We start from the raw sequence: 25,469 nt of genomic DNA, 5'->3' as shown, positions 1-25,469 counted from the left end.
AGAAAGGTTTATTCAGAGTGTCACTCCACTCTTCCCATCCCTCCGTGCTTTCTACTAGTTTCCACTTATGTTCCCTGCAGGTAACCAGTCTCATTCATTTCAGGTTCATCCTTCTTCACAAATGAGCTTTGCCTTTTTTGCTTACAAACATAGTCCAGAAATCCTCCCTACCAGTTCAAAGACAGCAGAGGGCATAGGAGAGGACCACAGAAGTGAAGTAATTTATCCAAGGTCACAGTATAAGCACAGGGTGGAACAGAATTCAGTCTTGAGTTTCTCTGGCTCTGAAGCACCCACTTCATGGTAACAGTTTATGTGACTCTGGGCAGAGCCATTCTCACTAGCTTGCCACGTGTGAGCTAATACTTCTTTGCCTGTAACTTGTGACATCCTCATAGCAGAGGGGCTGATCTCCTAAAGACGTGACACTTTCCATAGCTGGAGTGTTGGGAACCACTTGCTGCACAGGCATCAAGTGCCCCTCGGGAGTGACTGACTGCTCCGGGTCTCAGGGGATTTTGAGTCAAAGAGCTCCAGGCAGGCTGCTCAGCTCTGACAGATGGTGCATCCAGGCTCTTCATTTGTAAGTGGCTGTGCTGCCTGACGCACAGGCCACGGATGCAGGTGGGGGTTGCCTGGACCTGGTATGAGCTAGGGACATCAGTGCAGCCTCACAGACCACTGAGCCTGCCTCTCAGTCCTTGGGCTTTTATTTACCCACCACCATAGCTGTGGTCACAGATGCTCTGGAAAGCTCATCTCCAACTTCCTTTAGGTCTAAGATTAGCTTTCAAATCATGCATGGCAGTGGTGCCTTCCATGGGAGGGTTTTACAGAATCATCTTATGCAGATGCAAGATGATGAGTGTTTCCAAGTGGTGTTTTAACAGGACCCTTGAGAATTTGCTGATCGTGTGAATGAATGAGTGGCAAATGAGGGAGTGTGGAGACCCAATCATTTGTTTTGGCTTCAGAAATATTTCTCTCGTGTGATCATCTCTTAAGGGATCAAGTCAACATGGCCACTTGTACAATTAGAAACTTGGCAGCTGAGAGGACACATGTGTCTTTAGGTGAACTTTCTTCACAATGAGCTCATAAGCTCATGATACGCTTAGATCCTCATGATTTCAACAAGCCATAACAACCCTGAAACTTAACTTTGTTTCCTGAGCCAAAGCATCCCTGTAGAGGAGATCATTCACTTTACACGTTAACATTTTTTGGAAGTATGGTTGTATAATTTTCCATGTTTTTTTGTGATACTTGTCCTTCTAAACCTTCTCTAGAAAAATATTTAATGGCCAAGTGTTACTTAGCTAAGCCACTCTCTCTACCTCTCATAATTTCAGATTCCTAATCTGTAAAAAGGAGGAAGTTAGACTACATGACCTCAAAGGGCCCGTTCTGCGCTCAACTCTATTTATCTGTTTGCAACATGGTAACATCTGCCTCTTTGCATGCGTGGGAGTTTGGATAATGTCACATCCATCCTTTGCTCTCCCCTGTTCAGGTGTGTGCATGGGCAGCTCTACCCGGCACATTGTGACCTTTGATGGACAGAATTTCAAGCTGACTGGCAGCTGTTCCTATGTCCTCTTTCAAAACAAGGAGCAGGACCTGGAGGTGATTCTCCATAATGGTGCCTGCATCCCTGAGACGAGGCAGGCCTGCACGAAGTCCATTGAGGTGAAACATGACGGCCTCTCAGTTGAGCTCCACAGTGACATGCAGGTGAGAGGTGCTTTCTGTGGGTCCCATGCAAGGCAGCAACAGAACCCCCAAGAAGCCTCTGGTGGCACTTGGTTTTAGCTGGTGTGTCTGTTAGGGACACACCAGCTTCTGCCCCACCAGCAGAGCACCACCTTCTTGGGAGAAGCTTATTTTCATCTCCCTTGTGGCATGATTTCATGTTGTTCTGGGCCCAGATTTGGAAGAAAGGATCCATTTTAGGTAGCATTACATTACAAATCTAGTGCTGGTTTCTGGTGCTGGCAGAAAATTGGGAGAGACACCAGAGCTGTTTACCCAGCAGGCATGATGAGCCCAGTGCACAGGACCTGTGCGTTTTCCAAAGGAGAATATTTAGGATCTACATTAGGGACTTTGAAAATATTTAGGGCCTGATCAAAACGTATGGCTCCAAAATTTGAGAGGAAAGCTGCAACACTGATAAAAATAAATGTTTGTTTACAAAAGGCTACATATGACAACTTCTTGTTCATTTAGAAATCACAAATATTTCATTATGTGAAAGTAACTTGTAGTAACCTTCTTCTCATTTTGTAAGAATTTCTGAATATGCACATTCATTGCTGAAAAATCATAGTTAGTCCTATATTAAATGAGTAGCTCAAGCCCAAAATTTTAAAATCAAAAGGATAAAAAGCCTTCCAAAACCTTTAACAGCAAAAATTATATTCACCCTGGGACTTTTAGTATGTTTGATATGATGTATAATGGGGCCTCCAAAGAGCTGGTGACCAAAAATACGCATACATACATACATACATACATACATACATACATACATACATACATAAATGGACTTAACATAGTCCTGTGAGATGCTCCTGGAGACACCTCCCTGATGAACTGACAAAAGGCAACTTTCTCAGTGTTTCTGGAAGGGGTTGCCCTTCCCTGTTGAATGTACACAGACTCAAGGCTGGCTTTAACCCCTGGGCTTTCAGGCCATCTGTATAGGATTGTAATGCTCTGTTCTCCCATCAAGCTCTGCAGAGCCCCTTCATCTTAGAAGAGCTGCTGTCAGATATCAGAGTTTGTGGATGACACTGGAGTTGAATGTGGCAGAAGCATAGGGACTATCAGTAACCTCAGGAAGAAGCGAAGATGAAATTCTAAGATTCTTTATTGTGATGACCACTGATGAGTCATTTTCTTCTTTGGGCAGCTGACAGTGAATGGAAGACTGGTCTCTGTCCCATATGTGGGTGGGGACATAGAAGTCAATGTCTATGGCACCATCATGTATGAGATGAGATTCAACCATCTTGGCCACATCTTCACATTCACTCCACAAAACAATGAGTTCCAGCTGCAGCTCAGCCCCAAGACCTTTGCTTCGAAGATGTATGGTCTCTGTGGTGAGAACATTCTCCTGACTGTCCCCCCTTTGCATTTATAAACCTTCGCTCTAGTCTCGGGACTCTTGGCTGCTTGTGCTTCTGGGTCCGGTTGGTTATAAGTTTCAGACGCTGGTGGGGATGGAGAACGGCCAGGTCTCTAGCATCAGTAGGTGGGCACCCAGGGCTAACAATCTTGTCTTTCCTCATTTGTATAGGGATCTGCGATGAGAACGGGGCCAATGACTTCATGCTGAGGGATGGCACGGTCACCACAGACTGGAAGGTGCTCATCCAGGAATGGACGGTACAGCAGCCAGGGAAGACGTGCCAGCCTGTTCCCGAGGAACAGTGTCCTGTCTCCAGCAGTTCCCACTGCCAGCTCCTCCTCTCAGCCCTGTTTGCCGAATGCCACCAGCTTCTGGCACCAGCCACCTTTTACGCCATGTGCCAGCAGGACAGTTGCCACCAGGAGCAAGTGTGTGAGGCGATTGCCCTGTACGCCCACCTCTGTCGGACCAAAGGAGTCTGTGTTGACTGGAGGAGGAGTAATTTCTGTGGTGAGTCTCCACATGCGTCCTCCTGAAGTCGGGAAGACCAACTAATCATGGGCTTGCTCAACCTCTTGGAGCCTCAGATTCTTTTTCTGGGTGATAAAGATAAAAATCCCTGCTTTTCCTATTATGTAGGATCCCATTTAGGATCAAATAAGATGGTAGATGTTTAAGTCATTTGAGTGCAGGATTTCTGTGCAAATGAAGGCATTTCTACAGTTCAGACAGATGTGACTTTAATGTATCAGACACCTATAGGCATCAGCAAAGTACAGAATGACCAGCCATATTGAGTTTGAAATTCCACCAGGTTTAGCAAACGCTCACAGAGTAAGCCATGCCTGAGCAGGGTTTTGAAGTGTGAGTGGATTTTGCCACTGAATATTAAGACATGTCTTAATAACAGATACCACGGGATTGCTAGTGTAGATACCTCCCCAAGTTCAGTTCCCCTACTTGGACTTGGCATTTATCATTTAACATGTGGGGGGGTACCATGATGAATCAGATGCCTCAGGGGGTGCTGGAGTGACAAGAACACTGAACTTCAGCATCCTCAGTTACTGAATATGATCCCTGACTTTTTCTGGAGGGAGATCAATATATGCAAACATCTCAGAGTCTCGGAGTTTATTATCCTAGAGCTGTTACAGATCTCACCTGTGGCTGGAGGACTTGGGCACCCTAGTCCCAGCTCAGCAGGTGACCAGCTGTTCTCTATCTGGACCTTGCTTTCTGCATCTCAGAATAGGATCATGGGCCTAGACAATCCCTGGGTTCCTTCCAGCCCTGGTGTTCTGAGTCCATTAGATGGTAGTGTCTCCTTTCAACCTGCTTATATAGATCAAGGAGCAAATGATAGTTTCTGAGTTAGCCACAGTCCTTTTCTACATATTAATTTCTTTGTCTACCCCTGGCTACTTATTGTACATTCCCAGGAAAATGCTTGGTGCTCTAAATCCTTAGACAGTCCTGCCCCCTGCCTTGGCACCATGAGAACATTAGGAAGGGGTTGAGCAGAGCCAGAGTCGGACAAGTGAATCATCTTGTAGCTTTTCTCCAGGCAACTCTTCATAGCTGTGGATTCTTTATTTAATTTAAGAGGATTTTTAAAGGAATAAATGCACCTATATTTAAAAGAAAGACCCATAAGACTTCCCAAGGATATATAGGCTAACATCATCAGTTAGGGCTAAGTTTGACTCAAGTAACAGACAAGGAAAATTCTGTCACACAACTGATCAGAGGGAGGTGGCTCCAGCTCTTTCTGGGTCTCAAACTGGGCTCTAGTTTTTTGCTCTGTTCTCACTTGGGCATGTTTTTTCCCTATGGTTAAAGATGGAGCTCTAGCTATCACATCCAGGTTCCAAATGGCAGCATGAGGGAAGAAGGGAAAAAGGACAAAGGATATGGAGAGATGTCTTTTTAAAAAGATTCCTCCTGAAACCAATACTATACTATATGTTAACTAACTTGAATTTAAATACAATCTTCGAAGAAAAAAAAAAGGGAAAAAAAGATGTGGTATGTATATATATAATGGAATATTAGTCAGCCATCAAAAAAGAATGAAATCTTGCCATTCGCAATGATGTGGATAGAGCTAGAGCGTATTATGCTACGTGAAAGAAGTCAGTCAGAGAAAGACAAATACCATATGATTTCACTTACATGTGGAATTTGTGAAACAAAATAGAAGAACATGGGAAGGGAAAAGAAAAAGAGGGAAGCAAACCATAACAGACTTAACTATAGAGAACAAACTGAGGGTTGCTGGAGGGGAGGTGGGTGGGGGGGGTGGGCTAAATGGGTGATGGGCATTAAGGAGGGCGCTTGTTGATATGAGCCCTGGGTGTTATGTGTAAATGATGAATCACTAAATTCTAGTCCTGAAACCAATATTACATTATATGTTAGCTAACTACAATTTAAATAAAAATTTGAAAAAAAAAAAAAGTTAAAAAAATAGAATAGAATAGGATAGAAAATAGAGCACATTCTATGCGGTATTCTGTGAAACTTACTTGATATCTATCTATCTATTCCTGGTCTATGATGTAAAATGTATTTCTTACTATATTCATTGTCAAAAAAGTTCGAATGGTACTGAATTAAGTGATTCTCCTTGAAAAAAAATCAGGACTTAGTGACATGACTACGTTAAGCTGCAAGGGAGGTCGGGGAATGTAGTCTTTATGCTGTGGTCGTGTGTCTAGCTTAAAGGTCTATTTCTATGGAAAATGGAGAGAATAAAAATGGGTAGAAATAGTCATTTCCACCCCAGCACATTTGTCAGATCATCAACCTCTTTGAATCAGCTGTGCCTCTGTTTCCTGTTGGTGTGGGCTGAGTGTGACCTCATTCTCTGTTTGTAGCTATGTCATGCCCACCATCCCTGATGTATAACCACTGTGAGCGTGGCTGCCCCCGGCTCTGTGAGGGGAATACGAGCTCCTGTGGGGACCATCCCTCAGAAGGCTGCTTCTGCCCCTCACATCAAGTCCTGCTGGAAGGTAGCTGTGTCCCCGAGGAGGCCTGTACCCAGTGTGTCAGTGAGGATGGAGTCCGGCACCAGGTAGGAGCCCTGGCCTTTTACCTCCTGTGGGGCTGCTTCTGTCTCGGGTCAGTAGGGTGAAGTGTTCACCAGTGATTGTCCACACCACCCCCCAAACTGTGGCAGCAAGGGTCAACTCTTAAGGGGATCATTGAAGGATAGGGAAGCAGTTTGGCATAATGGCTTTGGAGCCAGATACATCTCGGTTCAAATCCTGGGTCTGTCATATAGCAGCTGTGTGAAAACCCCCCAGAGTATTAACAACATATTACTACAAGTACTCCTACTGTTATCATCATTATATTCATGTAAGGGGAAAGCTATAGGAACCCAGAAGGGGATGGGGAGAGAATATTTTACATGGTGATGTCTGCTATTATGAAGATATATTGTATACCTTGCATTTTACTAAGCACTCTATATTCATTATCTCAGCATTATTTCAAGGTGTGTTTTGCAGGGTATTAACAGTTACCTGTGGTCAAGAGAGCTTAAAGAGCACTAGCTAAATAGGTTTCTTTATTGTAGGACTCGGTAGAGCTTTTCATGCACTAATGTATAGTGCCAGTGGTTAGGAGGGACTTTGCTTCTCAAACTTATCTGACCATGGAACTTGTGTGTGTGGCCAAATGAGCAAATGTGTTTCTGTGTGTGTGTATGGCATCCTCTTGGATCAGGGTTCCACAGAACACACTGGGATGTCTTACATCATCTTATAAAGACTTAACAAACATTTTAAGAGAAAACCAAGGCTTAAAGAGCTTACTTTGCCCATGGACACGGTTTGTAAATGATGGAGGTGAGAATTAGACTCAGTATTTAAAACTCTGGCTCCAAAGAGCGTGCTCTTTCCGATGTATGAAAACGCATTTTTGCTAGGTCTTCTTTGGGCTCATTTGCTTGGGAATTGAGTAATTGAGTAATTAATTGAGTAATTACTTCTTTTAGCCCCTTAGAATTTGTCGAGTCCATTTTGAAAGAATATTTACCAGAGTCTCCCCCATCTTGGCCTGAGATGGCGGTCATGTCTTCAAAGGTGACAAAATGTACATTTGTAGTATCTGGGTAGTGTCTGTCTGTGCGCATGTGAATGTGTGCGGTGGTCCTGTCCTTCATCTCTGATAGTGATACTACAGAGCATGGTACAGGGAGAACAGATCTGGCTTCCAGCAAAGGAGAGTGTATTCTCTGATGAGGGACTACACCCAAGATCTAACATCTCCATCATTGCCAGGGAGGACTTTTATCACTGAGTGAACCAGCTGAGGTGACTTACTAGATTTAATCACAGCTCAGAGAACTCATGGTAGAGGTAGCTGACCAATCTAGAGAATGACAAAAACAATAATTTCAATAACTACACTATTCTCTCCCTGACATTGTAAGACAGGAAATGGACCATTTCCCTTGATTCTCCCCCAGACCCCATAGGGTCATTATTACATGTACCATTGAATAGGTGAGGACACTGAGGCTCAGATGGCATGAGGAGATTATGCTGGGATTCCTATCCACCACACTAGGTCATCCCATAATGTTCTAGCCCTGCCATTGATCCCCTTGGAACTGCGAGCTACACTTCGAGCTAACTATGTTTTCATGTATGCGTGGGCGATCATCCAGCTATTACTGGATGGCTCTCATCTGCTCTGTTTTCTCACTGGGCTTTATCTGAGTGGACCCCATTTGTTCTCATCGTGAAGTAGATGAGTTAGGAGGGTGAAGATGGACCACTCATCCTGTATTGCTGTATTTGACCTTGCCGACTGAAGTAACTACCTGTATCATCTTACTCTCCAAAACAAGTAAATAAAACCTTACCTTGCTGTCCCTGATCTGCACAGCTCCTGGATGCCCTCCTGCTGGGTTCAAAGGTTACAAACCATTTATGTGTGGTGCCAGCACCCGGTGGTAGTTTCAGGCCAGATTTGCTGTTAGTGGTAAGGTACTCTCAGAGGGAGGCAGAAATGGGCCCTACCCTCTTCTTTGGCATTCTGTGATGAGAAGGAAGCTCAAGTTTGCAAAGCAGTTCTGGCTCTGTGACTGTCCTTATGCTGTAGGGTGTGGAGAGCTAGAAGCTTGTGAACTTTATCTTAGTGTCTCCACCTACCCCCTCTGACTCTATTTCTCCTCACTGGTCCCCTCACCTTCTGCCCAACACATTGGAATATGCATTTGAGGTGTGTGAAGAATGCTTCCAAATAGTGCAATATTTTGGACACAGAAACAGTCTCTCAAATATATTTCAGAACCAAGGGACATTAAAATTAGTTAGTCAAAAACTATGAAGGGAACAAAGCCAGTTTCAGTTTATTTCAGAAAATATAGTTTAAATGGATGAAAACAAATATCTTATCAGGATCCTTGCAATTTCCATTTTTCCATGCAAAGCAGGGAAAGAATAAAAATCTAACATGGACATTTCCATGAAATGAAATTTCTTTAACAGAAAAATAAAGCCTAGACAACTTTTCTTCAGGGAAATAATCCAGGGTATAAATCTCTGGTGGTAACTTCGAAAGGGCAAAATATTTACCAGTTTCCATAGCTCTTGTTTATTTTACAAAACGCAGTGTAAACACGTGAGCCTTTGTGGCCGGCTCAGAGGGGATCCAGAGCCTAGCACCAGCTGTCCCTCTGTGGTTGGGGGCTGTGCGGGGCAGCAAGGACTGCCTCCATCGCCCCGGACGGAGCCCCAGGAGCCTGCGTTTCCCCCCTGGTCTCCGCTGTTCCGTGGCAGCCCAGTGCTTACATTTTACCTGCATCTCCTCTCAGGTCCTTGGCTGTGGTGGATGGTGCATGGTGACTTGCTGTGTCCCTTCTCTGACCTGGGGCTTTGAAGACTTGAGTTTTCTCTTACCAGCTGGCTCACATGCCTGTTCTCTCCTGGAAATAGTCACGCCCCACCCTGGAACCCTGTCGGTGAGACAGGACTGGCTGGGGTTGGCCTGTCCTGGTGCAAGAGTGCCCCCTGGTGCCGTGTTTGCTGCATAACCGGACAGGTTGGGCAGCTGCGGGGGCTGCTGGTGCTTTTAGTTAAGCATTAGCCAGAAAGATCTTTTTCAGGAGCCATAGACTCTGTCCCCTGCCTCCAGCACGCCTCATTAAAGCTTCCTGGGGAAATGAAAATCTCTGGAAAAGGAGGTTTAACACCTGATTTTGGTCATCTATTGTGGTGTTGTCCACTCTCAGGATCATGGGAAAGTTGTATTATTTATTCTTGACTTTAGATGTCTAAAGTTCACATTTAAAAAGAGGAGCGGCGCCTGGGTGGCTCAGTTGGTTAGGTGTCCGACTTTGGCTCAGGTGATGATTTTGTGGTTTGTGAGTTTGAGCCCCACATCAGGCTCTGTGCTGACAGCTCGGAGCCTGGAGACTGCTTCGGATTCTGTGTCTCCCTCTCTCTCTTTCTCTGCCCGTCTCCTGCTTGCACTCTGTCTCTCTCTCTCTCTAAAAAAATAAACTTAAAAAAACTATTAAAAAATTAAAAAAATAAGGGGAAAAAACCCAAGACATATAAAAAATATGATCCTCTCCTTTCTTCCTTCATCACCTGTGCCATTTAAATGTGTAAACATAGATCCCTTGATTTGCCATTTTCTTTGCATCCGCATCGGTGCAAAAAGTAGGAAAGAGGCAGAACAGAGAGAGAGGCCTGGGGAGATGTGAGAGGTCCCCCTCCTCCTCCCATTCCCAGGCCTCTGAGGCCAGCACCCTGTGCCTCCTGGGACCTTCCCGGCCCCTAGGAGAGCCCTGGTTTCCTGTGCCAGTCCCTCCCTTTTCCATCCTGCTCACTGTCACCAGGGCTGTTCATATTTGACACTCTTCTCTTTGAGGCGGGGTCCTGCTCACAGAGCTTCCGGGCTGCAGTTATCCTCCAAGTTAAACACAGCCCCCTGGAGCCAACAGTGAAGGCCTCTACGGTTGTCTGGTGACTGCAAGGACGTTCTGTCTTCTGTTCCCACCTGGAATCCCTTTTCCTTTTCTCTGCCCAGGTCCTTCCCACTCAGCACAGGTGCATCTTTGTGGGGCCTTCCTGGAGCACCCCAGCATCTGTGAACCTTTCTTTTGCACTGCTGTGGCTCTTCTATTTCTCATTTTTTTTCTATTTCTCATTTTTAAAAGCAGCTTTATTGAGGTATATTTTATATGCAGTCAACAGTACCTATGTAAAGTGTACAATTTGATGAATTTTGATGTATGCACACACCCATCACCACAATCAAGATAATCAACATTGCCATCAGCCCCAAAAGTTTCCTTATGCCTCTTTTTAATACATCCCCAACCCCCATCTCCCACCCCCACGCAGCCACTGCTCTGCTTTCTGTCACTATAGATTCGTTTACATTTTCCGGAATTTTCCATAAATGGAATCATGCAAGGGGTGCTCCTTTTTTGCCTGTCTTCTTTCACTCAGCATGATACCTTGGAGATCCATCCATGTTGCATGTTTCCATAGTTTGTTTCCATGGCTGAGTCACATGCCATGCTGTGAATGTATCACAGTTCTTTTATCTCATTCAACTTTTCATCGGTGAGTCTTATTTCCTCAATTTGAGTGTCAGCCATTTGAGGCTGGGAGCGTGTGTGTGTTTGGTCCCCACCACTCCTGCAGCGCCCCCCGGCGGTGTGACCTGCCCATGGCAGGCGGTGTGATTACCAAAGAGAGAGGCAGCTGTAGTTAGTACAGAAAGCATGTGGTGTCTGGGGCCAGAATGCCAGGTTCAAATCCTGGGATGTAGCACCTGGTCAAGTTCCTTGTCTGTGTCTCCATTTCATCGTTTGTAAGTGTAGATAATGCCAGCACTTACCTGATAGGGGTGTTGTAAGGAATATAAAGTGAATAAATGTTAAGTTCTTAGAAAGATATCTTGAACCTATTTAATGCTAGTTCTTGGTGGGAGGCAGTAGAGCATGGTGTTAAAAAGATGGGTTCTGGGTTCAAATCCAAGCTCTGCAGCTGTGATGGTGTGACCCTACGCAGGTGCCAGCTTTCTCCTTTGACAAGTGGGGATGGTAAAAATATCCTCACTAGAGGGCTGCAGTGAGGATTAAGTGAGGCATTTATAGGAGCGCCTGGGTGACTCAGTCGATTGTCTGACTCTTGGTTTCGGCTCAGGTCATCATCTCACGGTTCGTGAGTTCTAGCCCCGCATCAGGCTCTGCACTGACAGCGTGAAGCCTGCTTGGGATTCTCTCTGTCTCCCTCTCTCTCTGCCCCTCCCCGCTCACGCTGTTCCTGTCTCTTTCAAAATAAATAAACTTAACAAAATAAATAAAAACATTAAAAAATAAAAAAACAAGTCATTTATATAAAGCACATAAAACCATGGTACATAGCACATGCTCTTTAGATGTTGGCTGTTATTACTTACTGAGTGAAGGGAAGGTGTTAAGGGTCACAGGTAAGAGGTCCTGGAGGAGGACCGGCAGCTTGGGGGAAGGGTGTTTTCCTTGAAGACCTCTGATCTCCCTTCTTCTTGGCTGACTGATTGCTGGCCATGGAAGCAGATGGAATAAATAAAACCTTCTTGACCTGGGAATTTGTTAGAGGTCTTTGAGCTACTGGATAAGAGTGTGTTAATTCAGGGGCAGGTAACTTAAGGTGAATTTCATTTTAACTCTGAATGTGACTCACTGGCTGAGCGTAGAGGGATGCCTGCTCCCGGCTCTGTGGTCCGGTCCCTGTCCGTGCTGGTCACAGTCTGCCCTGCCATAGCCGTCCTGTGAGGAGGCCTGAGTGCCCTCCCTTTCGTGGGTGGGAAACCGGCCCGGGGAGCGAGGCCCACGTAGGAGTTCAGGTCTCCCTGACCTCACGGCCCTCCTGCAGTGGGGCCGCCTGCCGACTCTGGGAGAGCTGCTTCACGGGCTGAGGGAACCCTCATCTGAGAGACTGCCCCCTGGTCTCAGCCACTCCCAGTCCCAACGGCGTGATGAGTCTCAGAGTCTTGCTGCCCTCCCCTCTGCTCTTCCTGCCCCGTCCACGTCTTGTCAACTCCACAAGTAAATGGAGTCTGTTTCTCAAGCTACACCCCAACTCTGGCTGGGGAAATGGCCAGCCGCGTGGCACGGGAATCCTCATCTTCTCACCTTGCTTAGTTTTAGCGCAGCCGCCGGAGATGGCCGCACTGGAGGGTTTTCTGCAGTCTGTAGTTCGTCATCCCCGGAGTTTGTGCGGTGGCAGGGACCGCCTCTCCCAGAGCCTCATACTGCCTCTCAGCCTGTGTGTGTTCAACTGTGCGGAGGCCGGGCTCAGGCACTGCCCTCTGAGGGGAGACCGAGCCAGAGGTGGGGGGACCGACTTCTATGGCCTCCGAGGCCTTGTGCCCCCAGTGTCCTGGGCCCTCCCTGAACCGTGTTTTCCTTCAGTTCCTGGAAACCTGGGTCCCATCCCACCAGCCCTGCCAGATCTGCATGTGCCTCAGTGGGCGGAAGGTCAACTGTACGACACAGCCCTGCCCCACCGCCAGAGGTGAGCTCCCCACTCCCGGCTGCTCTTGGAGGAAGGACTCCCTTGGGCCATAGCCACCTGTCTGCAAACCTGGTGGGCCAGATACAAACATCCATTTCCTCACCCTGCCCCACACTTCTTTACCTCACTGGGCTCAGGGTCCCCTTTTCTGTACCTGGAGTAGATATGCTCAGAGGTTAACCCTGCCCCCCTGGCCCCACCTTGGCCTTCAGATGCAGAGTCTCCTGGAAGGCACATTTGAGGGGGCCACCAGGACACCCTGGGGAGACTCATTTGTCCGAGGCCCCTCGGCCTGATTCCTGGTGGGCCTCCCATGCAGGGCCTGTGCTGGTTTTCAGGGGACGGGAGTCTGTGACTTTTTGCAGGCTGCAGGCTGCAACATTATTGGTTTCTCTGACCTCTGTGACATTCTCTCTCAGCTCCCACATGCGGCCCCTGTGAAGTGGCCCGCCTCCGCCAGAGTGCAGAGCAGTGCTGCCCGGAGTATGAGTGTGGTATGTGCCCGGCCCCAGGGGACCCGCCCAGCAGGTGCCGAAAGGCGCGTGTGCGCTCAGGCACAGGGTACTCGAAAGGAGGTGGATGAGGGGTGATTGGATTTTGCAAAAAATGGCAAAAATAACTTCTGGAAGGTAGCTTCCTGGGAAAATTCTGCAGTGAATTATTAAATGTGAAGTTTGAAAGCATTAAAAAAAAGAATGGAGTCATCACTGGCGGGGGGCGGTGCAGAGATTTACTGAAGAAAAAGCCATGCCAAAGTAACCCATTTGCCTTTTAATAACATTCTGAGGATACTAGACACAGAAGGCCACCCACAGGGCACCTTGATTTCAGCAAGTTATTTGTCAAAGGGTTTCATTATAGGCTTGCAAACTGCATGGTGAGTAATGGGCTGAATAAATAGTGTAATGAAACGAATCCAGAGCTGATGGAATTATGGTTAACATGACAGGAAATCTCCAGTGCCCCGCCGCTGTCCTGTCCAATGTGTTTATTAATTGTACGGATGAAGACATAAAGTACAGGCGTGTCAAATGTGCAGTGGTGCAGATCTTTGAGGGAGAGCAAACAGAACAAGAGACAGCCCAGGGATCTAAAAAAGAATGAAATAATCTGAGACATTTATTTATGCTGATGAAATTTATCAGGCATAAATAGAAGTCCTACGTGGAGGGAGACGTGTCTTGAGAAAACTTTGTGTCGTAAAATAGGTCTTAGAATGTTAACAGGAGAGAGAACTGGGGCCTCATTTAGTTCAAGCCCCTCATTTTATGGATGTTATTAAGCTTCTATGATGTGCCAGACCCTTTGCCTTTGCTATTTCATGATATCTTGAGACTGACCCTGGATGGTAGACTTCCCACCTTGCAGAAGACCAGACAAGGCCCAGAGGGTTTGAGAGGGCTTGGCTGAGATCTGAAAGTCCAGCAGTGACAAGAGGAATCAACATGAGCTTATAATATGACTCTAGATCTGTCTGTCTGTCTGTCTGTCTATCTATCTATCTCTTCCCCCCTTCTCTATCGCCACCTATATCTCCTCCTTCCCCTCCTCCTCCTTCCCCTCCTCCTCCTTGTCCTTATCCTCCTCCTGCACCCAAAGCAGTAGAAGTCTGTAGGAATAGAAATGTCAGGTGCCACTCACAATAGTGAGTGACCTTGCTGACTTCTGAGTGGGCATCTCTCTTTCCTGGCCTCAGTGTGTGACCTGTCGAGCTGTGATGTGCCATTGGTGCCTCCCTGTGAAGGTGGCCTCCAGATGACCCTGACCAATCCCGGCGAGTGCAGACCCAACTTCACATGTGGTAAAGCCTCTGCAGATGACGAGGGGGTGGTGCGGCCACTCTCCCCTGGCCAGGGGAAGGCGTCCTGTACTCCAGTTCATTGAGTCTGGGCTTCAGGTACATCTGGAGTGGAGGGGTTAAGGTCACACCAGGATTGAATCTCCCCAGCCATGTGCTGCTTGCAGGTGAACCGGATGTGGGCACAGCAACAGGCACCTCCCTCTTGGGCTGCATGAAGACAGTTGGGCAGATGGAGAGGCCTCCAGATTCAATCTTTACTCGCTCCCATTCTCCCAGACACCCCCGGGGGGTGGGAACGTCCCTTGGTTTGTCCTTACCACTGGATCTTCTTCCCAAACAAATTCATTCATCCCCTCTCGTATGTTTATCCACAGAGTTGGACTAAACCAAGGCATGTTAAGGAACAGAATTCCATATTTAGTCTGTGAGAATACCCACTTTATGTCCAGAGGAGTTCCTGTCCCCTTGTTTTAGAATCTCACTTGAGCTCCTAGATGTAAGGCCTGGAGGGAGGGAGGAGACCTCATCCTATTTGAAGGAAGTTGGAAAGACACAGAGGACACAGGGATGGGATTGGGATTTATAAAATGACACTGTGGATTTGACAGGATTGCTAGCATTTTTTTGTTCAACATTGTTGGAGGACCCGAAACTGCAGGGTACTGTTCTAGGTATGGAGGTGGGGAATGGGTCACATAAGCTACCAGCACATAAGAATGTTGGGGTGCCCAGGTGGCTCAGTCGGTTAAGCGTCCCAACTCTCGATTTTGGCTAGGGTCATGATCTCATGGTTCATGAGATCAAGGCCTGCGTTGGGCTCTGTGCTGATAGCATGGAACCTTCTTGGGATTCTCTCTCCCTCTCTCTCTGCCCCCCTTTCAAAAATGAATAAATAAACATTAAAAAAAAAAGAATGCTTACCAGTGCATGGTGTGCCCACGCCTGTCTGGGTCTTGGAGACTCAATGTCTGCTGTCTCCGAGAATCAAAAGCTGGAAGGACCCTACTTCTTTATGGAGTGGAGACCAAGCAGCCTTTACTTCTCCTCCATTAGAATTCCTAGCTTCACATTTCTCCTTTTGATTAATGTTCCTATTTTTTCTGCAGACTAACTGCTTTTTGGTATGATTGAACATCTTATAGCCCCTGGGCTGGGACTTAGTTTCTGATTTAATTTTGTGGGTCTGGAGTTCCCCGGGATCTTCTATCATAGCTCAAATACTTAGGACCCCTGGCTGAGTGCACTGCCCGTGTAGGACTGGAGCCTCACCTTGTGCCCATCACTCAGCCTGCAGGAAGGACGAGTGCAGAAGGGAGTCCCCGCCCTCTTGCCCCCCACACCGGACGCCGACCCTTCGGAAGACCCAGTGCTGTGATGAGTATGAGTGTGCTTGCAGCTGCGTCAATTCCACGGTGAGCTGCCCACTGGGGTACCTGGCCTCCACTGTCACCAACGACTGTGGCTGCACCACGACAACCTGCTTCCCTGACAAGGTAGGGGCCACTGAGTTCTGGCTGGGAAGATGGCCAAACACTTGTTCCTTAGGAAACGTTTGCCTACCTGAGCCTCCTTTCCTGCCCAAACTGAGCACTTTAATAGTGGGGAGCTGCCAGCATTGCATCACAGTCTAAACGGACATTTAATTAGTTTGGGAGATATTTATAGAGAACCTAGAATGTTCTCAGCATGACGAGGTGCTAAGGTTACAAGCAAGGTATAGGACATGGACCCTATCTTTAAAGAGCTTATTTTATAGGTTAGCTAAGGAAATAATACGATGAATTATTTAGGGACTAGGTATAGTTTACTTATTTGTTAATTGCTATCAATTCATTCATGTGACCATCCGTCTACCAGTCTTTCCTTCCTTCCTCCCTCCTTTCCTCCCTTCACTCCCTCCCTTCACTCCCTCCCTCCATCCATCCATCTATCCATCCATCTATCCTTCCTTCCTTCCTTCCTTCCTTCCTTCCTTCCTTCCTTCCTTCCTTCCATCCATCCATCCATCCATCCATCTTTCCATCCATCCATCCATCCATCCATCCATCCATCCATCCATCCAATATTTACCGAGCAACAACTATGTTCTATCAAAGCTGGTGCTTTGTTAGGTGTTATGGGAGAAATGTAAGACTCTCTTATGATCTCTTATGATCTTGCTAGCATATGGGAGATAGCAGTCCAGAAACGGAATACAATAAAGTGTCAAGGGATGGTACAGCTATTAAATGCAAATGGCAGTATTATGGGGACAGATCCACCAAGATGAGCTATCATGAGCCAGAATTGTCACAGGGAGACCTGGGCATAGTTGCAGTGGCTGGATTATTAAGGGCGAGTCCCAGAATGAATGCCAGAGAGAGGCCTCGATTATCTTTCCCTGGATGCTTCCTGCTCGCAGGGTGTCATTGCCTCGAGACTTTTTGGTGAATAGAGCATGGAAATGTATTTTTAAAGAGGATGAAACTCATGCATTCATTATGATATTTTGGATTCCAATTCTATTCTAAGGTTTTACTTCTTCGATTTATACTTGCACCACTTCTAAGTTGCGGTTTCCTAGCATGATTAACATAATTACTTATTTGCTTTCTGTTACAATATGCCTATAATAATCTCAAAAATAACAATGCCAATATTACTGCTAACACATTCTTTATCATAGGAATATAGCCCATCAGGGATATATGGTCAGAATACTGGGTTTTAAAGTTATTTGAAATAATTATTTCCCTTGTGTGATTTTCCCACTGCTCTAGTGGAAATATCTAGTTAATCGGATATTTCAGCGTGTTTTCCATTTTTAGGGGTTGCATTTACTTCCTTTTTTTTTTAACATTTATTTATTTTTGAGACAGAGAGAGACAGAGCATGAACGGGGGAGGGTCAGAGAGAGAGGGAGACACAGAATCTGAAACAGGCTCCAGGCTCTGAGCTGTCGGCACAGAGCCTGACGCGGGGCTCGAACTCACGGACCTTGAGATCATGACCTGAGCCGAAGTCAGACGCTTAACCGACCAAGCCACCCAGGCGCCCCTGCATTTACTTCCTTTTTGGTTTGCTATTTTGTTATACGAAATACCATGGCAGAGTAACATATTTACTAATAATGCTGTAACAAATAGCCTTGAGCACCTGTCATTTTGTATTTTGGGCATTGCATCTTTTGAGATAGATTCCTGGAAGTGAGTTTTTGGGTGGTAACATTTTCCAGCAGGCTTCTTGATAGAAGAATCAGGGGTTCCATTCCGTAAGTTCATTATACAGAAGCTGGAAGACAGAGTAGCTAAAGGACAAGGGCTTATAAATACTTGTACGGCTATGATATGAATGAGGGTGGAGACCTGTTCATGGGTTCAAAGGGAAGACTTGGGATTAATGTCAAAACTGTCATTAAGTGTCATGATTCCTTAGTGCCTTATTCCTACAGAGTAAAGTCTGAGTACTGTGTAGCATGTACATCGCAGGCTTTACATATTCTGATCCCAATCTACCTTTGTAATTTCATTTCCCACATCCCTTCTGTAGCCTATAGTTCTTCCGAGCAGGATCCCTCGTCTCTCAAACGTATTCCCATTCTCTGTGCCTCCTTGTTATGTGTGGGCCTCAAGGGAATACCCATTCATAGCCTCCACTCACCTTCAGTCCACTCCTGATGGGAACAGAGGGCTATGTGTGGATGGGTGCTAAGTCCAGCGACTTTACTGGGTCTGAGGATTAGGGAACGGTTTTCTGTGCGACATGGGAGGGAATTAAATGCAGTTAAGGCAGTGATAAAACTGGATTAAGGCAGCCAGTGAGTTATTTCTGAGCCTGTGGTCCAAGAAGGACCCACCAGGGGCCCCTCCCAGGGTATGCCAGCCACGGCTCTCTAAGGCTGGTGGGCAGGGAAGGGAAGAGGAAACGTACTTGATAAACATCCCTCCAGGTGGGCAGAGACCATGTTGGCTTTATATATTGCTGTTTTCAGCACCTACGGCACGTTCCAACACATAGCAGGTGCTTAGTAACCTCTTGTTTGAACGAACGGAACGAGCTTGCTCACAGGGGCCTTGTGTCTGCAGGTGTGTGTCCACCGAGGCACCATCTACCCTGTGGGCCAGTTCTGGGAGGAGGGCTGTGACGTGTGCACCTGCACCGACATGGAAGATGCTGTGATGGGTCTGCGCGTGGCCCAGTGCTCCCAGAAGCCCTGTGAGGACAACTGTCGGTCGGTAAGGGGCGCAGAGGGGCTGGGCATTGCCAGGAGCAATCAGGGTGGAAGGTAGGGGCGGGGGGATCCCAGAAAGGAGCAAGAAAACCCCTTTACTAATTGGACAGAGGACCCAATTCATAGGCTGAGCTGAGCCCATCAGTTTTCTTCCTGAGAAGTTAATCTATGGAAAACAAAGACTGAATAAGTCAGATTAGACAGGGATGGACCCCGGACCTGCAGAGCCATGTTGAGCTGCAGCCAGACTCAATAAAGACACATGCAATCAAAATTTATGAGAAAGCAAAACTTCCTCCCAGAAGCAGTCTGCCCGCAATGAGGAGCTGGAACTGATGGGCAGAGAGAAGCAGAGACGGGGCTCCTGGGACAGATGGAGAGAAACACTGTGTGACCACAGTGTGACCTGCATTTCATTTCTGAGAGATTCCCTGCCTTTCCCATACACCTGCTTTCATATTAGCTAGCTCGAGTGGCTTCTGTTCTTTGCAGTCAAAACCCCCTGCTGCTACACAAAACATATTGGGTGCTGGTTTTATTAAAATGACCTCTAAGCAGCACTCTCTTACTTTACTTTTAAAAAATTTTTTATTTTATTTTCAAGAGCAAGAGAGACAGAGCACGAGCAAGGGAGGGCAGAGAGAGAGAGGGAGACACAGAATCCGAAGCAGGCTCCAGGCTCTGAGATTATCCGCATAGAGCCCGACGCAGGGCCTGAACTCATGAACCATAAGATCATGACCTGAGCCAAAGTCGGACGCTCAACCGACTGAGCCACCCAGGCGCCCCAGCAGCACTCTCTTGCAAGTTGTTTCCATCCCCTTTCATGGCCTGTGGGAGGAGATGGAGACTGATGGGTTTCCAAAACTTAGCGTTCCCAGTGGACACACCTGGATACCACCGCATCATCCTCTCCCAAGGGTGCCTCGCAACTCCTCTCCTCCTCAGTACCAGCAAGGCAGGTAGAGGCAGACAGACTGAGGAGACTCTCCCACTTTGGGATTCGCACTTGGGTCCTCCCTTCCATCATCAAACCACCCACTTCCAAACCAGCATCAAGAGCATTAGCCTCATTGCTGTCGTGAAGACAAGCACAGGATATATGCACTTGTCTGCTTTTTTGTCATCATCATCTCCAGATAACATTAAAGGAACGATGATGATGATGATGATGATGATGATGGCCCTAAACCAGAATTTTACCCACAGTTCTCCCTGCACAACCATTGCTCCCTTCTTTTCTAGGGTCTGACCAGTCTTTTTTTTTTTTTTTTTTTTTTAATTATTTATTTTTGGGACAGAGAGAGACAGAGCATGAACAGGGGAGGGGCAGAGAGAGAGGGAGACACAGAATCGGAAACAGGCTCCAGGCTCTGAGCCATCAGCCCAGAGCCTGACGCGGGGCTCGAACTCACGGACCGCGAGATCGTGACCTGGCTGAAGTCGGACGCTTAACGGACTGCGCCACCCAGGCGCCCCGGGTCTGACCAGTCTTAACTGACAAGAATAGAGTGCCCCAGAACACACAGAAGCCTTAGGGGCCGGCTACTGCAAGAAGAATTAAAAACTGAATTGGGACAGCAGTGATCATGTTTTCTGTACTGCAAATTACAAATGTGGTCTGAAAAATCAGCAATCGTTGTAGACACATTATGGGACAATGAAACTGGGAGCACCTCCAGAATCAGACTAAATTGTGGCTTTAGGAGCTGTGTTCTGAGGGACTAAATACAATGCATTATATTTTATTTGTCCTCATGATTCTCCTCCAGAAGGAAGAAGAGGTAGGGTTGTTCTTCCCACTTGCCAGATAGGAAGCAGGGGGCTAGTACAAGGAATGAAGTTGCTGGTAGTTTACAGCCCTTTGAAGCCAGTAGAGTGTCCTGACTCCTGGCCTGCGGCACTGTTAGGCTAGTATCTTGGCAACACCAGCAATGCAAGAGCCAGTTCGATCCAGCAAAGAGACAAAGCACCAGAGCTCCAGGCCTCCCACCTCCCATTTTAGCTACGGCAATTGTGCTTCAAGGGTTGGGCTGTTAGGGGTGCCTGGGTGGCTCAGTCAGTTAAACATCCAGCTCTCGATTTTGGCTCTGGTCATAATCTCAGGGTTTGTGAGTTCGAGCCCAATGTCAGGCTCATGCGCTAGCGCGCGCGCGCGCTCTCTCTCTTTCTCTCTCTCTCAAAATAAATAAATAAAAACTTAAAAAGAAAGGATCGGGATGCTAAATAAATTGGGAATTTATTTGCAGGGACATATCTGTCTTCAGATTGGGTGGATAGTAGATGCACTTAATTCCATTCTTTTTTTTTTTTTAATTTAAATTCAAGTCAGTTAACATACAGTGTAGTCTTGGTGTCAGGAGTAGAACCCAGTGATTCATCTCTTACATATGATACCCAGTGCTTATCCCCAAAAGTGCCCTTCTTAGTGCCCATTACCCAGAAAACAAATAACCAGTGAAGAAATGGGCAGAAGACATGAATAGACATTTTTCCAAAGGAGACATCCAGATACATATGAAAAGATACTTGACATCACTCATCATCAGGGAGATACAAATCAAAACCACAAAGAGATACCGCCTGACACCTGTCAGAATGGCTAACGTTAACAACTCAGGAAACAACAGATGTTGGCGAGGATGCAGAGAAAGGGGAACTTTTGTACTGATGGTGGGAATGCTAACTGGTGCAGCCACTTGGAAAACAGTATGGAGGTTCCTCAAAAAATTAGTTCCATTCTTTTTTTATACTTTAAAAAAATGTTTATTTTTGAGTGAGAGAGACGAGCATGAGTGGGGGAGGGGCAGAGAGAGGGAGAGAGAGGGGAGACACAGAATTCAAATTAGGCTCCAGGCTGTCGGCACAGAGCCCAACATGGGGCCCGAACCCACGAACTATGAGATCATGACCGGAGCCGAAGCCACCCAGGTACCCCAAATTAGTTTCATTCTTAGTTGGGGAACCAGTGCAAACAGGCTGGAGAAGAGTAAGAAGAAGGGTGTGAGATGTACCTTTTGAGCAGATATAAGCCATAGGATTCGGAGGAGTATGGGAAAAGAAGGAGAGATGACATATATAGGCTGAACCCCAGTTGCTCAGCAAGAAATGGGGATGTTGGAGGCGTGGTGGGAATCTTAGAAAGATGGCAGCCAGGAAATTTGGTGGCATGGTGCGAGAAGTGGGTGGGGTTTTGAGAACAAGGCCTCTGGTCTGGGAGTCAGCTAACATACTGATGACCACGTTTGCAGGTGAGGAGGGCAGCAGCAAACAGGAAGATTATGCAAATCCACATGACTCAGCACTCTGAGGGAGGCACACAAGAGTGACTCGAGGCCCTAAAGGGATTAATGACTATCTTCTGTGCTCCCTTGAGGCTTTGTTTCTTTCACAGCACTTTGTGTATTCTGCTTGTAGTGGACGGTGTCTAGATTGTATCGCCCTAATTTGTTGGCTCCTCCAGAGTATCTAGTACGTCATAGATGCCCCATGAACGTCTAGAATCCCAGCTGATATAGGACTGGGGACAGCTCCGTGGGCACTGCTATGACGCAGGTGGGGATGTAAGTAGGTCCTGTGCAGATGGTGTAAAGTTGAGCCAAGTCTCTGGAGTGCCCGAGTTCCCCCAGAGAGAGGCGCCGGCGTTGTGTGCATCTTCTGACTTGGCCCTGCTCATCATGAGTGTGCCTGTGGAGCAGAGCAGGCTGGGCATGCACACCCACCCTGGACAGCTGCCGTCATTCCTTGTCTTTCAAGGACAGAGCTCCAAAATGAAGCGTGGTCCTGGGTTCTCTTTCCTTGGCTCCCGGGACAAACACACGTATCAGTGATTTGCCTGTTCTTTGTATGTGGCTTTGGAGTTTCAGAAGATTTCAGTCCAAGTTCCTAATGCTTTGGCCATTAAGATGTGCTGGCAGACTGCAGGACACTGGTCTCCCTGGAGAGACACTGGTCTCTCCTTTCTGGGAAAGGTCAATCTGTGCACTTTCTTATGTTACTGGGCCCCATAAGCTGCTAGGTAATATCAAGCAATGGCCAGGGGAAACCCAACTCTGTATGTTGGTGAGAGCTCTTGGGATCAATGTGCTCATCTTGTATAGGTAATTATCTCTGTTACAGCGGAGACTAGATCCCAGGCATCCTGACCATTCCCTCCAGTAAATGAGGGGCCCTGGAGTTGGCCATGATAAAGGTCAGGCCAGGTGGCTGCTGCTGAGTGGATTTTGGACTGTCTTTAATACTCCTGTGGACTGCATCTTGGTTGGAAATTGGAAGCTTTCAGAGGGCATGGTTATGTATCTTCAGCTGGTATAGGACCTAGCTTAGTGACTCAGTGGTTGGTGCCTCTTACCCACTTCTTAGCATGATCCTGAGGCTGTGGATGACAGAGATGAATATGTTCACTCCAACTGGTCTGTAAATCCCCAGGGCTCAGTGCACATGCAGAGTAGATAAGAGCACCTGTGTTTTTGCTGCTGGGCTGTCCTTACTCGCTGTTCTTTGTATTTTTCCAGGGCTTCACTTATGTCCTCCATGAAGACGAGTGCTGTGGAAGGTGTTTGCCAACTGCCTGTGAAGTGGTGACTGGTTCACTGCGGGGGGACTCCCAGTCTCACTGGAGGAATGTAGGTCTGGGGCCCAGGCTGGTAGTGCCTTACCAGCTTGGTTGTCCATTCTGTGGTCCAGTGCTGAATTCTCCGCCTTTTGGTTTCCCCATAGGGAGTTGCATCTGGCTGTGGTATTATCCAGATGTCGGCTGGGATTACTTTCCCCTTAGGAATAGTTGAGATTGCCTTAGACTTCCCATTTGGTGGATTTGGGGAGAGGCCCAGTTCCTTCCCTAAGAGTTCTGTGAACTCCTCGGGGATTCGTGTCCTCCTGTTTACCTGTGGATCTGAGGTCGGCTTCCCCCAAGTGGTTGGTATGGGATGGCCTCACCATCCTGCATGTGTTGTGGGCCCACCACTGCTCCAAAGCTCCACAGGCTATAAGTACTGTTCTGCCATGAGTCGGGCCACTCATCCACAGGCCTGGAAGCCCCAGGGACAGATTGCTGGGCTGTAGGGGCCGGATGCTAGCATCCCTAGTCTCTTGCTTTCTCCCTGTAGGAGTAAGTGGGAAGTAGCTCCTGGCTAGGAAATGAGTGGAATTTCCCTTCTACATCCCCTCTGAGTCAACCCATGCTGCTGCTTCTTGGTCAGAGTGCCCTAGAGCCTCTGAGCTCAGCTCACATCCAGGGCTGAGGGTGGAGGAGAGTGTCCCCAGGCTTCCCTAAGGGGCTCACTCAGTGCTGAAGACTGTGTCTGTAGAACACATGGTTCTGAGCTAGGATCTTAGGATGACTTTGACCTAGACTTATTGAAAGACTTGGGATGAGCCCCATTTACTCCCTCTGTGGGCCTTACCCTGTGGGTGGGATTTACATATTAAGCTGGGGCTCACCCCCAGAGCCCAGATCCGCTCCCTGAGAGAACAGCACACCCCACTGGGCCCTCAGCCCAACCTTGCTCAAGTCTAATGTTCTAACCACAGGTTGGCTCTCACTGGGCCTCCCCTGACAACCCCTGCCTCATCAATGAGTGTGTCCGAGTGAAGGAAGAGGTCTTTGTGCAACAGAGAAATGTCTCCTGCCCCCAGCTGGACATCCCTACCTGCCCTGTGGGCTTCCAGCTGAGTTGTAAGGCGTCAGAGTGTTGCCCCACCTGTCACTGCGGTAAGGCGTGTGTTCAGGGGCCCCACCTCCAAGCCTCTCTTTCCACTAAGAACTCCTGAATTCTTTGTCTTTTCAGCAACTCGGGGAAATGGGCAGGATCAAACTCCTCGTATCTGTTCGTAATGCTTTTGTGGGAAAGCAAATACGATGAGAGAAATATTATAGTTTCCTAAAGGTCATCACTGTGCCCAGTGGTAGCTTTATATCATTCCACCTCCAGTTATTTGCCCGTGTGTGTTAGTAGCGGTAGAGCTCCCAAACCCCAGGCTTCTCAAGCATCCACTGTATTGCCTCTGCTGGAGAAAGGTGTTCCGCCTTCCCACCCCCAACTCCACCAACAAAAAAAATAGCATCTCTCTCCACCACCTGCTCTGAATTCTTTGTGTGGTTTGAGCTTGGGACTTAAAGTTTCCAGAGTAGAGTTTCATTCTTTCAGAAGCCCAAGTGCCCTCCCACTCACACTTAAAGTGTGAACCATTTAAAAGGTTGTCCCTTGAGGCTGAGGAGGGGGAGGATCTTCTTACTGTGGGTGGCATGGTAGGACACAGGCAGCCTGCCCTTCCTCTGCAGGCCTGAGAGGAGTGAGGCCACTGTGGGACCCACAGCGCCTGGGGTGGGGTGGCGAGAGGGACTGCAGATGGAGGAGAGGGGCGCAGATGGGGAGGAGAAGACCCTGAGGGGATCAACCCTGCACCTTTCTCTCTCCCCCAGAGCCACTGGAGGCCTGCATGCTCAATGGCACCATCATTGGGGTGAGCCTTCTTCTCCAGGGCGAGTTGTGTGGGTGCCGTGGGAAGGATGGGCAGCTCAGTCATTTGAAGTGGAAATAAAAGGAAGCAGGGAGCCCTATCCCCCACTTTCCATTGCTTCCAGGGCTTCCAGGGCATCTGGCTGCCAGGCTCCCGCCATCTTGCTGACTCTGTAGGGCCTCACCTTCTGGCCCCCACTTGGGCTCCTGAGCATTTCTTCTGTGTGCAGAGAAGCACTCTGATGGCATCACACACATTTCAATCCGTCTCCCTCTCTCACTGCTCAGGCTCACTTTCTGGCATAAAAACTCTGACTTACCGTCACCA

General features: G+C 47.6%; 1 protein-coding gene across 2 annotated transcripts in view; it reads left to right on the top strand.

Annotated features, from left to right (window-relative positions):
* VWF (von Willebrand factor) overlaps positions 1-25,469 on the top strand; it is a 137,407-nt gene that overhangs the window by 100,652 nt on the left and 11,286 nt on the right. For both annotated transcript variants that reach the window (XM_045060755.1, NM_001246279.1), the window contains 12 exon segments: positions 1,514-1,734; positions 2,915-3,107; positions 3,305-3,646; positions 6,016-6,215; positions 12,567-12,669; positions 13,089-13,163; positions 14,366-14,470; positions 15,758-15,963; positions 18,535-18,684; positions 23,195-23,305; positions 24,213-24,393; positions 25,105-25,145. In XM_045060755.1, coding sequence (XP_044916690.1) covers positions 1,514-1,734; positions 2,915-3,107; positions 3,305-3,646; positions 6,016-6,215; positions 12,567-12,669; positions 13,089-13,163; positions 14,366-14,470; positions 15,758-15,963; positions 18,535-18,684; positions 23,195-23,305; positions 24,213-24,393; positions 25,105-25,145 — 1,928 coding nt within the window.

Source organism: Felis catus, chromosome B4, assembly GCF_018350175.1.
Source record: "Felis catus isolate Fca126 chromosome B4, F.catus_Fca126_mat1.0, whole genome shotgun sequence".
Taxonomy (NCBI): domain Eukaryota; kingdom Metazoa; phylum Chordata; class Mammalia; order Carnivora; family Felidae; genus Felis; species Felis catus.
This window is presented reverse-complemented; position numbering and strand designations above follow the sequence as displayed.